General features: G+C 45.2%; 1 protein-coding gene across 1 annotated transcript in view; it reads left to right on the top strand.

Annotated features, from left to right (window-relative positions):
- Positions 1–7,987: 7,987 nt before the first annotated feature.
- Positions 7,988–16,910, top strand: part of GDPD4 (glycerophosphodiester phosphodiesterase domain containing 4) — a 58,247-nt gene continuing 49,324 nt past the window's right edge. The window contains exons 1-4 of the mRNA XM_019525612.1: positions 7,988–8,046; positions 12,404–12,612; positions 13,336–13,439; positions 16,377–16,470. Of these exons, the coding sequence (XP_019381157.1) occupies positions 12,430–12,612; positions 13,336–13,439; positions 16,377–16,470 (381 nt within the window). The 5' untranslated portion in view covers positions 7,988–8,046; positions 12,404–12,429. The remainder of the gene's footprint in view (positions 8,047–12,403; positions 12,613–13,335; positions 13,440–16,376; positions 16,471–16,910) is intronic.

Raw genomic sequence — 16,910 nt, 5'->3', positions numbered from 1 at the left:
CCTGGCTCCCTGTTTACAGATGGCCTCCAAGTGCCGTGTGCCCCAGTAGGAAACCCAGCCAGTCTGCACATTGAGCCATCTTAGGTGGGACTTGGACAAACTCCCAGCATTGGCCTCAGAAGTCAGTGGAGAGACTTTTTCCATAGAGGCATCTCACTTGAAACACCCCGTTTCATCAGTCTGGGCCTTTGTTTGCCTCATTTCTTTAAAAGCAGTTGGCTATGCTAGGTCCCAGTTCAGCAAGACAACACCAGTAAAGATTATTTACATGCTTAATTTTAATTGCATGCCCAATTGCTTTCCTAAATTAGAGCTGAGGGTGGAAGTAGCTATATTTAACTATTGCACTTAATAGATTTAACATAATAAATAAACATCTAGCTGGTGGACAAGCACCTAGCTGGGGTCGTCTGACCCCAGCGCTCTTTCCTGCCCAGGGCAGGGAGCCGGACTTGATGACCTACTGAGGTGCCTTCCAACTCTAATATCCCTTGCCCTGGGTTAATGGCATTTGAATCCATATTTATATTTTCCCTCCAACTTATCTGAAGCAAGTAGTGTGCAGCCATGATAGGAGGTGGGATGTTGGGCTACAACAACTGACTACTGCTCCCTTCTGTTGGAAAATGAATTTTTGCTATTTTATTTTAAAGCTTCCTGATCATTGTGCTGTAGCTGGCTGACCTTACACCCATTAGTTTGGGTTTAAATCATTTCACTTCCCATTCTCCTGCCTTCACAGGCTTAATTTTTAGTCTTGTCAAGGCCTATACACTTGCTGATTAAGGCTTCATCTAATGCAGATCAGTCGATCTGAATATGTGCTATAAAAATGTTCCCCTGGAAGTCCACCTTCCTATTTTGTTCCCACTGGGCACATCCACATGTGCATTTTGCTATGCAGTAGATTAAGTTGCTGGGCAGTAGAGCATCACCATCTACATGTGCATGGCAATTAGGCTGGTGTAGAATAATTTACTGCACTGTTGGATAGTCCCATCAGAAACACGTACTATCCAACAATGGAGTAAATTACTGTGCTTAAACACATGTTTAGATGGTGATGTCTGGATCAATTTACTCTTGTTCAAACTGCACCACAGTTTATTTAGTTAAATTAATTGCACATATAGGCACATCCACTGTGTGTTATTAATTGATTCAATATTATTTTATTGGCTCCAAAAAGGCTAAAAATCATGGAAATTCCAAGTAAATATTCCACTTTAAAAATGGCACCTTAACTCAGCCCTGTATCTCTTTCTCCAGGAAAGCCCAAACACAGGAGACGAGTCTGCAGAGCAGCCATTGGATAGATAGAACCTAATGTGGTGAGTAGCTTCAATAAAACATCTCCCTCATCTTCATTTCCCTGAACTTCTTTATCACTGGCTGAATGAGCCTCTGTTCATGAATTGGACATCTTGGCAGGATCAGTCAAATAGTATTGAGTCAATTAATAGTGCATAGATAATAGCTGGCTTCTGGATGTGTTGCAAGGTCTAGTGGCTTGGTGAGAATAAGGGTTAGGTAGGCTGTTGGTGTTGAGACATCATTTGAGATTGGGGGCTGCTTGTAAACCAGGACAGGCTATCAACTTGAATGTGAAACAAGAAATCATCCACAGCTTGGATTGTGTTAAGTATGGTCTCAAAAGAGACTCTGGATTTTTATCCCATTACCTGGACTAGCTTTTATAACCTCTATGCTCCTCAGCGAGTTAACTGCTTTATTATCCCTTTTGATCTCTTCTACTGACCTTTGCCTCTCTCAGCAGTGCCCTTGCCTTTCCTTCCATTTTCCCTATCCTTTGACCGTATGGTCCTATAACCATATACATATTTATTTAGTACCCCTGCCCTCTGTGAGTCCATTCATAGCATCTGATGAGGTAAGCTACAGCCTACAAAAGCTTATGCCTCTGTGAACGAGTTAGTCTATAAGGCCCCATTGTGCCCTCATAGCAGGGTGGCATGACACGGGTGGCTTGGCAGACTAACATGGATAACTGCCTTTCTTTCTTATGTCATTGAGCTGGACCAAGGCTCCATTGTAAGCAAATAAAAAGATAGCCTCTGTCCCAAAAAGCTTTTGATCTAGGATTCTGATAGAGCATCTCAGGTGAATAAATAGGTGGGCATGGGGACAGGGGGTCAGGTAACAGTAAATACAGACATGGTATTAGAAGCCTTCATTTTACAGCTGCACCTGGTTGCTAGTTGGACCACTACATGCTTTCACCAGTGAGAGAGACACCAAATCCTATCCATAAAGACCACAGTAGATTTGCTTTGCATTGTTGCAGCAAAATACTGTAAGTACTACTGCCTTCTCCAGTCTACCCTGAAATATCAGAGCAAGAAAGGCTTTTCCATCTCTGTAGGGCTGTGCAAAATAGTACTGTTTTGTTTTGACTTCTGTTTCACTGTTTCAACGTGTTTCATTTCGAATTTTGTTTAGTTTTTAACCACTGTCGCATTTTGTTTTGTTGAAACTGTTTCGCTGTTTCGATGCTGTTTTGACATTTCACCCATAGGCTATAATGGGGAAGCATGAAACTGCCTATAACTTTGTCAGTTCTTGTCTGATTCAGATGAAACTTGCAGGGATGGTAGCCCCTTCTGAGGCCATGAAGTCTGCCAGCTTTCAAGGAGGTAGGCACAGGGGTTTCTTGAAAACTGCACCTCAAGCTGCTGACAAGCAAAACTCAGGACATGGGTGACACTGTGAGTGTTAAGGTGGAGTGGGATGAAAACTGCAGGGATAGTATCCCCTGCTGAGGCCACAAAGACTGCCAGCTTTCAAGGAGATAGGTGCCGGGGTTTCTGGGAAACTGCACCTCAGGTTTCTGACAAGCAAAACTTGGGACATGGGTGGCAGAAAGCAGGGCAGTTCAAGAAATGCTGCCTTTTATGCTGTTTTTCCATCCCTCCCCCAGTCCTTCCCACCTCTTCCCTGCTCTTTCTCTTCCCTCTCCTTACTTTCTGTTTCCCTGCAGGCAAGCCTGGGCTTCGAAACTCAAAATGTTTCAAAACTTTTGAAATGTTTCGGCTGCCCTCGTTTCATTTCAAGGCTGTTTCGAAGCCCTTCATTTCATTTTGATTTTGTTGTTTCAAGCTCAAAACGAGTCAAAACAGCATTGAAATGAAACAGCCGGCAACATTTTGCACAGCCCTGCTAGCTAGGGCCCTGCCCCAGGCAGCTGTCTAGCATCGCAGAGCAGCATTATACAGTGAGATGCAATGTAACAAAATTGAAATTCTTTGCCTTTCAGTCATTTTTAAAGGTCTCAGCCCTGTTGCACCAGCCACTGGTCACTTATATAATCAAGACACAGCCTCTGCCCCAAAGAGCCTCCATCCTAAGGTGAAACAGTAGGTGGCTAGATTCACAGGAAGCAATGAGACATCAGTCACTTGAGATCACCCTGTCTGAGCTTGCAAGATGTCAAAGGATCAGGCCCCCACTGACCTGGATCACATTCCAGAAATGGCACCATCCCCTGCTGTTATGCATGAAACCCCAAGCCAACTCTAGAGGGAAGCCATGCCAGTACATTGTAGATAGGACCTCTTAACACTCTTCTTTGCAGTCAAAATACCTCAATATAAGTTATAGGCACATAAAACAGGTTCCATGGGTAAACGTTGGGTGATCCTGTGCTTAACCATGTTTTCCATTATGTTCCAAATTTAATGCAATTCCCACATTGGAAGAGTGAGTGGTGATAGTGTGGTTCTAATGACCATATTCTCTTATAGAGCCACTTCTTGCTTTATGAATAGGATTATGATGTTGGTGGGCGCGTCTACACGTGAAATTAATCTGATGCAATAAACTCTGGCTCAGTGTGCACTGGAGTTTATTGCTCTCAGGTGCCGTGGTTACACATGCTCCCAGGACTGCAGCATGTTGAGCTAGGCAGGAGCAGCCCCAGGCTGGCAGACTGACCCCCTGGCTCCCCTGCCAACCAGGGCTGCACTGCTCTGGAGGGGCTGGCTGGGGCATGAGGGCTCTCCAGTGCAGGGTTAACCACCAGGCAGCTCCACACTGTAGCAGCCTCATGCCCCAGCCAGCCCCAGTCACTGTTTACATCTGTGTGGCAGCAGACTAAATAACTCCACCCTAGAATAGTACTTGTATTTGGCAGTACTAGCCTATGGCAGAGTTAATTAGCTTACTCTGGCCTAATAGCTCCACTCGTATAGACAGCAATGCTTTCCTGTGGACCAAACTAAGTAACTCCTAAGTAAACCTCTGGTGTAGATCCACCCTGTTTGGTTACATCTTATTGAAGTGGGTTCAAGTAGTGGCATAAAAATAAGACACTGTGCCTAAAACACACCTCGGACAGGGCTGGTCAGGCATCTGAGTTGTGGCCAAAGGGGATCTTATAGAAAGCAGGCTGCTCTTGGGTAATAGTGTGTGTGTGTAAGAGAGTGAGAGAGAGAGCATAGGGCATGGAAGCACCGGAGACATTCAAAATAACACTTCCAACATGAGTGAAAAACCAGAAAAGGCCAAGTTAGAGCTTTGGACTGGTTGGGAAGAGTTTTGGGATCATGAGCAAAGAAACTGTCTCCTGCTGAGTGATTCCTTTGTTCTGGGAAACACAACTTTGTACCCTCTTTATATCCTGGTGTTCAAGTAACACCAGGCCCCAGCCTCAGGTCTTCCTCCAACGTGTAAGAACACAAATTGGCACAGTACTGCCACAAAGGGGTAATGATATCGCCTGTCCTTTACTTAAGGTTAAGTAGCTAGTTCGAGATGTATTTGCTTTGGAATATGTGGGAGTGGGTTATGTGTACGTGAGCACCCTCCCACACCCCCAACTTATGTAATGGACCAAATTGTCCAGGGTATGTCTCTGTTGGGGTGTAGCAGAGCTATGCCAAGTTTACACCTGATGCGGATCAAGACTCAGTCATTTAAAGGGTTTATTAACCCCTTGAAATGGACTGATCCTTGCAGCCGAGCCAGCGTGGCGCGCTCTGGCATTCTCATAGGAATCCGCGTGGCAGGAAAGTTCTTTGTTCGTTGGGCAACAGCTATTGGGAGCCATTAGGAGGGAAAACCAGGTCTCCAGGCAAAGAAAGAGAAGCGCTCAGGTAAACAGAGACCACGGGTTGAGGGACACAAGCTGTGAAGTGACTGTAGAGTCTGCAGCAGGGAGAGATCAAAACCGCACCCAAAAAGTAGGAAAAAATAGCGAAAGAGCCATGCCACGGGAGGCAGCAATGAACTGCAACAACATCTTAGGGTTGAGAGGGGACTGCACATGATCTAGTGGTGTGATGGGCCTCTCACATACCCCGTGAATACTGGCTTGTGAAGGTGAACAATAGGCTGGGGAGCTAGTGTCAGACCCCCGAGAGGTAGCCCTTCATTCCCTACTGCTCAGCCCAGGCACAAAAGCCTGTTAGGCAGCAGTAGGGAGGACTTGATTTTAATATTAGTAAAACTTATGGAGGGTTCTCCAGCATTGTCCGCTTGCCAGTCTCCAAGACAGGATGTTGGGCTAGAGGAGCTTTTGGTCTGGCCTGTATGGCTGTTCTTATGTTGTCATTTGTCAAGACAGACTTGGGCTCCTTTCCACCCAACTCATAGAGATTAAGCACTTAAGTAGTTTGCTCACCTGGAGCCTGAGCACCCTGAGTATTCGTGTTTTCAGCTGCTTAAACAACGTGATATTTAGTTGAGGCCTAATTCCTAGTATGTGACTAACATCCCACCAGAGTCATAGGGGTAGGTTGCAGAGACTTCATGAGGCTCCCCAGATTTGTAGATGTAGAACTACCTTGAGAATGCAGAAAGCACAGGCTCAATTTAGCAGTGTTCATCAGGCAAGTTGCCACTTGTGTTTAAATATCTGACCCTGCACCCATAGCAAAATGTCCACTTGTTTCGATGGTTCAGGATCAGGCCCTAAGGCGATGGACACACAAGGCTCCTATACACATGTAGGGAGCCTGCTCCGATGCACTGGAAATCCAGCATGTTGGAGCAGACTTGATGAATTGAGTCTGCTGGAGTGCAGAAATTAATGCACTCCAGCAGACTCCTGTGTCATGTGTATCAGCGTCTCTGTGCTGAAAAATGGTGGCAGGGTGCTTTGAACTAAAGCTCATTCAATGAGTTTTGGTTCGAAGTGCCCCATTGCCATTTTTTAGCAGGGGGATGCTGATACCTGTGATGCTTGGGTGCTTTTAATAAGCATGGCTCACTAATTAAAGCGCTCCCCCCACGCCTCCCGGATCATGTGTAAAAATGCCCACGATATGCTATTGTTGATGTAATTTAAATCACACCTCTACTGTCCTGGACTGGCTTCCACACTAGGCACTATAGATCGTCTCACTATTGGGCGGCAGAGAGCTGAGAATCGTCTCCTTGCATTGAGGAAAAGGTTATTCCAAGATAGAAATGGACACACAACACCTACAGTACAGTGGTGTGACTGACACCAGTGTAGATTTACCCCTGGTTTTCCCTGGGATAACTCTGTAACCACATTTGAATCAGCTACATCGGTTTAGGGTTATAAGCTGTGTGTCTGCTCCTTTTTATCACAGGATAAGGCTAGGTTACACTTGTATGTGCCATGTGTCCCGGCCCCAAGTAAAGGTTGAGTTAAACCTGAGAAATGACCTAATTCCATAGTAGTCAGGAATAAGAAGTGGCACCTAATGGAAAAATGCCAATGACAGAAGCTGTGCGAATGGAATAAGAGCATTACATCTACTGCCATATCCCTGGATTGGTAGAAAGCTGGGCAGGGTAGCACCTTAGAGACTAACTGTTGCACAGAGGGAAGAGCTTTCTTAGGCAGCAACTTACTTCATCAGATGCTGTGAAAACATTGTGGACAGGCTGACTTCAGTCTCCTGGGTAGAGATAAGTCACACCTGTCTGTAATCACCTGGCGCACTGCATGCACTATGTAAAGAATGAATCATGGTGTTCAGGGCTGTCTGTGATATTTGGCATCTGCCTTAAATCCACAGACTCTGGAGAAAACAGGATTACTTGAGCATCTCAGCTTTTGTGGAAAAACAATCATTTCTGGCTTTGGGCTGCCTATAGATGTGCTGGTTTTCATTCTAATTAGAACATGTTGGAGCTGACTTGATTAATGAGGATTTACTCGATTAACTGAGTCTGCTCCATGTTCTAATTAGAATGCTCCAGTGTTGCCTCACTGTCACGTATATTAAGCCCCCCTGAATTTTAAACTGGCTGCAGGGGTGCTTTAGCTAAAGCTTGTCAAATGAGCTTTAGTTAAAGCACCCCTGCGGCCATTTCAACACATGGAGGGCTTAATACACGTGATGGTGATCTGTTTTAATTAGAGAGGCTGTTGGAAAACTGCTCTAATTAAAAGGGCCCATCCTCACCCCCGGGCACATGTATAGGTCCCCTTGGTGTTTGCAGAATAAAACTTGACTATATGACCTGAGTATAAACTAAACGCAAACACTGGCAAGCATACACGAATGAAAACATTATTAATTTGTAAAAATGGAGTGAGTTAAATAATCAGTCTCCTGTTTTCTGTGGCCTGGCTTCTGATTTCTGGATGCTTGGCATTGATCATGCTGTAATAACACATTTGTTTTATTTCAAGTTTTGCTTGCAACACATAGAGACACAGGCAGCTTGGATTCCTGTCACTGCTGCAGCGATTAGTTTATCATAGAGGACTTCAGGCAGAGTTGGGCAAATTATTTGTAACAAGCAATGTCTTTAACAAATTTGATCTCTCACTGGTTGCAAAGTTTCCATGAACCCAACCGGATGTTTTTGAACTGATACACTATTGCCAATAATCTACCAGATAATTTCTGCCAGCAAACTTTGGTCTCTAGGTCACTTGCAAGCAGTTCATTGCAGGGGGGTTGCATAATGAGGGAGACTGTAAATTGCACATTTCTGTGTTAATGATGATGATGATCATGATGATGGGTCTATTTTATAGATGAAATACGGCTGAAGCTTGCAGGAGACGAACAGGAGACTTGCATTTCTGAGTGCAGATCTGCCTAGGTAATATGGCATGAGTAACACACCGAGCTATCCAATGTAACAGGAAACCTTTTATCAGCTACATCAGCGCTCTGGAGAGACGCTTCTTAATGGCGCCTCTTGTTACTTCAGCAGGACTGTTTTCTTGCGTTATGCTCTTATTACCGTCTTGGTGCAAAAACGATTCTGTCACCGGTTTGCAGTGCCGTGCCATTGGCATTGCTTTTGCTGAAGTCAGTTCACATATTTGGAATTATTCCTGAAGTTGCTTGCTTAACATTCAACCTATTAGTTGATCTCCTGTGTCAGTGACTCTCAACTGTGGTGTTGTGGCACCTTGGGGTGCTATGAGTCTTTCAAAAGGGGTGTTGAATGTGCTTTGCTGGGAGCCCAGTTCCCACACCTCAAAAAAGATACTAGAGAAGGTCCCGAGAATGGCAGCAAGGATGGTCAGAGGTAAGGAGGGACTTCCATAGGAGAAGACACTAGAGAGGCCGGGCCTATTCAATTTAGATAGAGACGCTTGAGAAGGGACATGACGAGGGTTTACAAAAACCAAATGGCACAGAGAAAATAAACAGGGATTTATTATTTGCTACCTTTCACCATAACCAGTGGGTGCATCTACACAAGACACTACATCACTGTAGCGATGAGGTACGGCGACATAGCATCGGTGGGCATGAACTGTAATGCCAATGCTCCGGTGTGGTAGCAACGAGCTATTGTGCAGTAGGGTCAGAAATGACCCATGCACCACTGGGACTGAGCAGTCATTTAGTACTTGCTTTAGCTTTAGCAAGTATTAAATCAGGAGGACAGGTGTAGATGCACCCAGTAGGTAGTAAGTTAAAAACTAACAAAAGGAAGTGCTTTTCCATACAGCGTGTCATTAAAGCATGAAAATCTTTGCCACAAGATGCAATGGAAGTGGACAGTTTAGCCGTATTCAGAAAGGGGTTGGGTATGTTCTTGGAGGAAAGGGGCATCAGTGGCTGTTGAGCACAGGAGTTAGGGAGGCAGCCTCTGAACCAGAACTTCCTAGACCTTAAATGCTGGAAGCTGCAAGTGCGAGAGGGACAGTAGAAAAAGCCCTGGTCATCCCCAGTTCGCTCTCCATCCCTAACTCCTGTGCTCAATAGCTACTGATGCCCCTTTACTCCAAGAACATACCCTACCCCTTTTTGAATACGGCTAATCTGTCTGGTTCCTTTGCATCTGGTGGCCGTGGTCTGACACAGTAAATGGCAGTTCTTGTGTGGATGGGTGGGCAGCTGGAGAGATAGATATGAGGCTGTGGGGCTGCATTTTTCAGCTTAGCTGATTCCCTCACCCCATTGCTCCTCCCGTTCTCCTGGGGCCAGTCGGAGGGCCCCAAGTGCACATGCCTTCAGTCGCAGCATCCGAGCCCCTGGTGGAGCAGCATTTGTCCCCCCCAGGTACAGACTAGGGGCTGGGAGGGGGCAGATAATAGGAAAAAAACAGGGCATAATGGGGTGAAGTCCTGTCCCCACTGCCCTCACCCGGCACGAGCTTGATTGTAGCACAATGGCTCTCAGCTCGGGTGCTGCTAAATTCGTAAAAGTTATGAAGGGAGCCTTGAGGCTAAAAACATTGAGAGCCACTGTCCTGCGGCCTCATCTTTCCGGGTGCCTAAAGCCTGGCTTATGCTTGAAAATTGCACTGGTCCAGTTATTTTAGTTGGTGGGGGGTGATTTTTAATGACGTACCAAAACATTTCTTAAGGTGGAGGCTGTCATAGTGGCGTAAAGGCACCATGTGGAGCAGCAAGTGAAATTTAGCTTGGGTATTAGGGGGAACTTTCTCACTAGGAGAGGGGCTCAGCATCGGAGCAGGCTACTGGAGTGGTGGGTTTTGGGAGCGTGCAGGAGCAGGTTAAACGAACAGTTGGGTGAGATGGTTTAGCCAGGGGTGATCCTGCCCTGAGCAGGTGGCTGGACTAAAGGACCTCCTAAAGACCCTGCCAGCCCTCTTTTTGTGACTCTGTGCTATCCTATTCATTCTCCTTCCTACACTGAAATAGCTGTATCCACGTAGACGTTTTCCTATCGGTAGCACTGCATTCATACTAACTGCTTGTCAGTGTGGGAAACAGAGCCAAATGGGCCGTCGGTCTGAACCTTTATGGCACTTTTTATATTATTAGGGTTGCGCCATTTGATTATATTGCCATGGGGAAAGCTGTTCTGTTTGTATGTGTCGACAACCCCTGAATCTCAATTTAAAAAAAAATGTATTTCAGTTTATTGAGGATTCTGGCTAAATGCCATGCTCCTGCAGATGACATAGCACGCATACACCCAGAATATAAATAAGTTCGAACAAAGTAACCAAGCTACTAATATTATACTAAGAATAGAGCCCGCCAACATAAAAACATTATTAACCTAAATATAGTAGTAAATCAAGACATGAATCTTTAATATTATTGTACATAGATCCACAGTTGAGACAGTACAATCAAATCTAATGTTAAAATGCGGCACTCATATCAGTAATAAAGGATATTTAACTCTAATTGCCTCAGCCTTGTAAGCAAAAATTGCGAGATGGGAGTTGTTTGCTGGAGAAGACAGATTCATTTCTCTCTGTTTGAGAAATGTATCGATTTCTGCAAGCATGGTAATAAATAGGTTCTCCTTATGTCATTACATAAAGAATATTTTAATAGATAGTGGATAGTATCTTCCAAAGCTCCTAGACAGGCTGGGCAACATCTTTTATCCCTTGGGATGGAAAATCTACATCCAGCCAAAACAGCTGTGGGCATCTGTTCAATCCTGAGTCTAGTCAAAGAGGAGTGCTGTTTATCATTGAGATCCAACTGTAAATACCTTTCTGCCCCCTGATCTAATTTCCAAAGAGTATATGAAGGGGCAATGCAAGTTGCCCTAGCCACGGCAAAACCATTCTGCCTGGCAATATCTTGAATCCTCTGGAAAACATGAACTTTTTCTATGGGGGGCGGAGAAAGATCTTTCATTATCTTTGAGATAGTATCCCATCCCGGAAAGTGCAAAAGTGCAGGAAAGAAAAGCTAACCAGGGTGACTGGGGAGGAGGGAGATTATGAATATCTTCTATGTAGCATAATTTAAGCAGATGAGATGGTAAAAGGGGCAGGATTTTAAACCAAAATCCTGCTATTGTAATAATAATATTAGTTAAAATAGAATCCATTCCTGTCTCTCATCTCAAAAAAGATGCAGGAGTTGAGGGAGGAAGAGCTAGAAGATCCCTAAGAAACTCGTTCTGCACCATTACTAGCAGCATAATCCCAAACTTCAGCGCCATATAAGATCTGAAAGATAACTTGGGCTTTATATGCTGATATAGGAGCGTGGACTGATCGCCCTCCCATGGTTTCATAACATTTCTTTATAGACCCCGAATCGCAAAGTTCTGCTTGTTCATAAAGGCATCCATGCTTCCTGTAGCCCATCTATTTGTGCACGGATCTCTTTCTGAGGATGCTGCGTTCATTGAAAACAATGGCCTGGCTATGTAACCTGGCTGCTAGTGCACACAAAACCCAACTTATATTCAAAATGGTAAAGCTCAGTTAAAACAGGTTGTTACAGTGAAAACAAGCACAAAGAGCCCCTGCTCTGTTGACCATGTTTATCCATGGAGATATGCAGGTATGCACCAACAAGTCTGTCACATGAACAGGGCTACAGTTATTATCTCCTTTCTCCACTAGCACAAACCAATTTTAACATATTGTGGCTGGACTTTATGGCCTGGGAGGCTCTTTCCAGGCCTATCTTCCTATTTCCAGCATCCTTGCCTATTGCATGCATTGGCCTTTTCCACGCTCCAAACTGTTGCATGGGCTTACTGCATCAAGGTTTTGTGGAGTATTAAAATTTGGTTGTGGGCTTAGTTTTTTGTGGTCTTGTTCAAGCTGCTTCAAAGTGGCTCAAAACATAAAAGCAAAGCTAATTTGCAAAATGTTTAGAAAGCTGCAAAACCGTTTGCATTTTTTTCCCAAAATTTTTCATGAGGATTTTCACTTTGGTAATGAAAAAAATCGAAATTTTTTTAAAGATAATTTTTGGGGGGGAAATGATTCTTTCACCGTTTTAGTAGACTTTCCCTCACCAATTTTCATTGTGGGAGTGGGAAAAAGTAAAAATATACCAATGAGTAAGCTGTACGCAGTCATTCATATAGGCCAGGTAGTGTGTGTTGTTTGACTTTCGGTGCAAATTAGTTGTTAAAGAACCACTGAGGAGGTCTCAGGGGCAGGGGAGTGGGCACGTGGGCAGCCATCTGAGGGCATAGCCGTGGATACTATGTGATATGACTTGCCCTGCGAGGCAGGAAGCCCCCTGAGAGCTTGGATCTTCTTTCAGAGAGACGATGAGATAAGCCCTCTCCAATGGACCACAGTACCATCAACTTCAAGCAGCTCAAGCTGGGCAAGCTGAAGGTGGTACGTCGGCACTTGCTCCAGAGGTATGAACACCAGCCTTTCATCTCCTGCCTGGCTGGGCTCTACAGCTGCCGGTGGAAGCGGTACCAGCGCAAGAAGGTTGAGCCAGGAAAATGCTGCTGCAAAATGGTATGTTTGCCCAACCCTATTGCAAGCTTTCATTTGCTTGCTGGGACAAGCCCACCCCACAGTTCCTTCTGGAGGGGACTAGGGGGCTAATGATTTACATTCACTGATCCTGCTAGGGTTGGGATAGAGAGGGGATAGGCTAGAATTTGGTCCCAGCTGCTCGGTTTGCTGTAGACATATTTGCACAGGATAGGATAGCATGGCACCATGAAAGGGCCCTACCATACTTGGAACAGAAGCTGTCTTCTTGTTCTCGGTCGTACAGGGCTTAGCACGGTGGAGGTCCCGGGCCATGACTGGTCTGCCTAAGTGTTGACCACGATCCAGCTAGTTCCAAGTGTGACAGCAGGAAAGAGTCACAGGGGTCATTGTCTGCCCAAGCTGAACAAGAAACTCTGCCAGAGCACGTGTTATATCTCCCAGTAAAGAGGCTATGCAAAGGAAAGAAACAAATAGGTTAAATCTGAGGAGGACATTCCAACGATGGGATCTTGGGGGAAGTCAGCAGAGGTCCCAGTTGCTTGAGTGATCTAAGCTGCTCTTAGGAAAAGCACTGACGAGTGCACTGTGGGGGATGTTTTCAGAGATGGATGAGCGGACTCAACACAGCCGTGTCCCTCTCTCACCTGGGGAGCCAACGGGGGTTTGCATACGCCTGCAGCGTGCGCTGCCTGTTGCTGCATAGGTAAGGTTTAACCACCTGGCCTCTCTTTCTCTCCCCAGCGGGAGTGTGTGTTTTTCCCAGTTCTCATTGGAGCATTCTGCCTTTCCTTGGTCTTTTTGTACATGTGGGGGGAAGCGAAGAATGACTACAACAACTTTGACTGGTAAGTGCCATGGTGCTGCCCTTTTAAATGAGGTTTTCTATAGCTACTTGTCTGAGATCAGGGAGCACAGGCTAATGGGCAGAGAGCATGAAGCTGCCTGTCAGGAATGCCTGAGGTCTGGTCTCTGCTGTGTAACTTCCTATGTGACCTGGGATGAGTCACTTTGGGCCTGGCCCAAATGAGGTGTCTTTAGAGGGAGCTGAGAACGCAGCATTTCCTGGGAGAGGGTTGGCATGTTTGACCCTTAGCCAACATATGCATCAGCTTCCCTATCTGTAAATGGAGGCTTGTTCTTCCTTCTCCCTTCCAACTGTGAGGATTAGTTATTTAATGTACCCAGGGCCTTTGGAAGGGATTGAGTATTGCATGTTATTCTGAGGATGCCTCAAGGGTCCAGCTGTTTCTGGCTTAATGACCGTCTCTCAGGGTGACTGCGTTCTGCGGCACAAGGCCAAGGGTTTTTTTTCAGGAATCAAGCTACAAAGCCAAAAGCTGTGGTGGTTTTTAGCATCGTGTGCTGCTCTTGCCAGGCTACCCAGATGTATCGTCAGTGGGCTGTGGTGGTGCTGGTTAGACTGAAATGCTATAAAGGGCAATATTGTTCGTACATGGTGTGTGAGGCAGACTCCTAATGCCGTGTTTAGGAAGGGGCCTGATTTTTTAGGTGGGCTGAGCATCTCGGCTTTGCTTGGCTACAGCACAGAGGTACGCATGGGGATGCAGGAAACTAATGTCAGGTCCTCAAGGGAGAAAATCTGGGTCATGAATTATAAATGAAACAGAAATAAGATCCCTCTGGAGGCCAAAATGATCTGTCCAATGTGCTTCTCAATTAACTGAATGTAGATGTCTAACACTACTCAATTATGCCGGGGACAGTCAATTAACTATCCCCAGCCTAATCCCACTGATCCTTCCTTCTCTTTCCTCACTACCATGTATTCTTCCTCTGCCTGTGGCTCTGTCAGACTCCTCACCTGTGAATATCTTTTATATCTTCCATGGTTTCCAAGCTGAACTGGGTGGTTCCCCCCTCCCAGTGGAAATTGTGATTTGTGTTATACCAGTATCTGAAGCACTTTAATTTTCAGGGTCCCATTCTACCTGGTGTTGTATGCACGTAGTGAGAGGTAGTCCCAGCCCTGAAAAGCTTCCTGCCCAAACTGCCAGGAAACCTCATCTCCATTGGGCAATGGAGGACCCAAGATGTAATGAGTGACTTGCTTAGGAGGTCTCTGATGGAGCCAGGAATGGAGTCCAGATGTGCTGAGTCCCAGCCTAGTGCCCTAACCATGACAGCATCCATCCTATTGCATGCAAATAGTCAAGCATCGCAATTGCTCTGGGCCCAGGAGACCTGCTAGCTAGTAGGGGAAGGGGTATGAAGGAGTGAAAGGGACCGAAAGACTCTCTTCTACCCCTTCTCCTTTGTCTTGACATGTTTCCGCTTCATCTATTAAAGAGCTGAGCTGGCAATTTAGGATTTGTCCTTTTGACTGTCGAGCACAGCAGAGCAGTGGGATTACCACAGCCAACCAGCATAGGGAGATTTGCATATTCATGGTACAAGTATTGAGAAATAATCAGATGATGATTATGCAAATCCTTGCACTCTGCAGTATACATGTAGTGATGATGAAAATCAGGTACCTAGAGCCAATCAGAATTAAGTGAACTCCAGGGTTATGGGTTAAATGACTGTCACTCATCTACGCCTTTGGGTCAGTACCTGCAAGGAAACCCCCTTCTCACCCCTCACCTGGACATTTGTAGCTTATTTAGCTCATCCGCTTGTCATGTGTTTCCTTTTCAAATAAACAGAAGGTCCTTGTGCCTTTCCCCACTCAGACTTGGAGCTGACTGAGGCATGGACTAGCTTCACCATGGGAAAAAACAATCTCATCCAGCCACCAGGGCCAAGTTCCTGGACCATTTGGAAGAACAGCTGGCTTCTGCTGCAGTTGTGGTGCCGTGCCTGGTACCCCAAAGATGGAGCTGTGCCCTGCTGAAAATCCATTTGCAGCACTGTTGGGATCTCTCTTCTAACCCTTTGCTGTGACCAGGCCACCCCTCTCTTTAAATCTTCCTGCTGGCTCCCTCTTTTCTGTTGTATGAAATAGAAGCTGCTTGTCTTCACTTTCATGCACAGCTTATCCCCACCCAGTGTGTTTTTCCCCATTCTCTGTTATCAGCTCCTATCTTTGATCACCCACGATACTGTTTGTATTGCTTTGTCTCATGGGTGGACGAGCCCCTTATACACATCTGCAGAAATGATGCTTTCTGCTCCTTCAACCTCCCCCCCAACACCCTTTCTGGCTGGGATGCCCATAGTCACTTGACAACTGCTCTGCCATCCCATTGCTTCTTTGTACTCTCCCATCTATCTGTACCCATATGGTTTTTTGTATCATTAGACTGTAAGCCAGGGGTGGGCAAAATGCATCCCGTGGGCCGGATGTGGTCTGCCGGCCATTCTATCTGGCCTGCGGGCCCCCTAAAAAATTTAGAAAATTAATATTCATCTGCCCCTGGCTGCCTGTCATGCAGCCCTCAATGGCTTGCCAAAACTCAGTAAGCAGTTCTCCGCCTGAAATAATTGCCCACCCCTGCTGTAAGCAATCTGGGGCAGGGATCTTTGTTTGTACAGCGCCTGGCACGTTGGGTCTTGGTCTGTTTTTACTACCTCTAGTTACAGCTGTACAGGACAGGACAACTTTTTATCTCTATCTTGTTATTTGAAAGTGCTTTGGTTGCACATGGAAATGGGATTCCTGTAAGTCCAACAGTTCTTCCCACTAGAAGATATTTGGTTGTATTTCTTTTTGAGGGCTGACTGGAGGGGATGGAAAGGGTGTTTTTTCATATTGAACTCTACCTAGTTAAATGTAATACTTCATAATTTCACCAAATTTACAAGATTTTCTTGTTTTTTAGGTATAACTATGGAAATTTAGGCTTCTGGTTTCTCTGGTCTGTTGTCCTTCTGATTTTGGCTTCAGTCTTTTTTATATACATTGCCCTCTTACTGGTAAGTAGCATTACTCGTGAACAAATCTCTGGCCTGAAAACTAGTTATGGGCCAAGCAAATGAGTGTTAGATCTGGATGTAGCATAGGCTAAGGTGTTTGGCACCTTTAACATCTTCAAATGTTTTAGCACTGTGAGACAATGGTACTACATCACAAGAAGAGTCACTGTCTTCTTCCTACCTTGAGCTAGAAACTTCAGTATAGGAAGGAAAGCATTCTCCCTAACAATGCTTTGCTGCTTCTTGCTCTGCTGTAGAGTTTCTAAACACCAGGGATCCTGGTTTTCTCTACTAAAAACAAATCCCCAATTTTTAGATTTAAAAAAGTTACCCCAAATCCACATTTTTCCATGATTAAACTGAAACGCTGCTTATATATATGTGTGTGTGTGTGTGTATGTGTGTATATATATATATTATATATATTTATATATGTGTGT

The sequence above is a fragment of the Gavialis gangeticus genome, unplaced genomic scaffold (assembly GCF_001723915.1).
Source record: "Gavialis gangeticus isolate Ggan-Ray unplaced genomic scaffold, GavGan_comp1, whole genome shotgun sequence".
In the NCBI taxonomy this organism is placed as follows: domain Eukaryota; kingdom Metazoa; phylum Chordata; order Crocodylia; family Gavialidae; genus Gavialis; species Gavialis gangeticus.
Note: the sequence above shows the minus strand (reverse complement) of the source record. Positions and strands in the feature narration are given on the sequence as shown.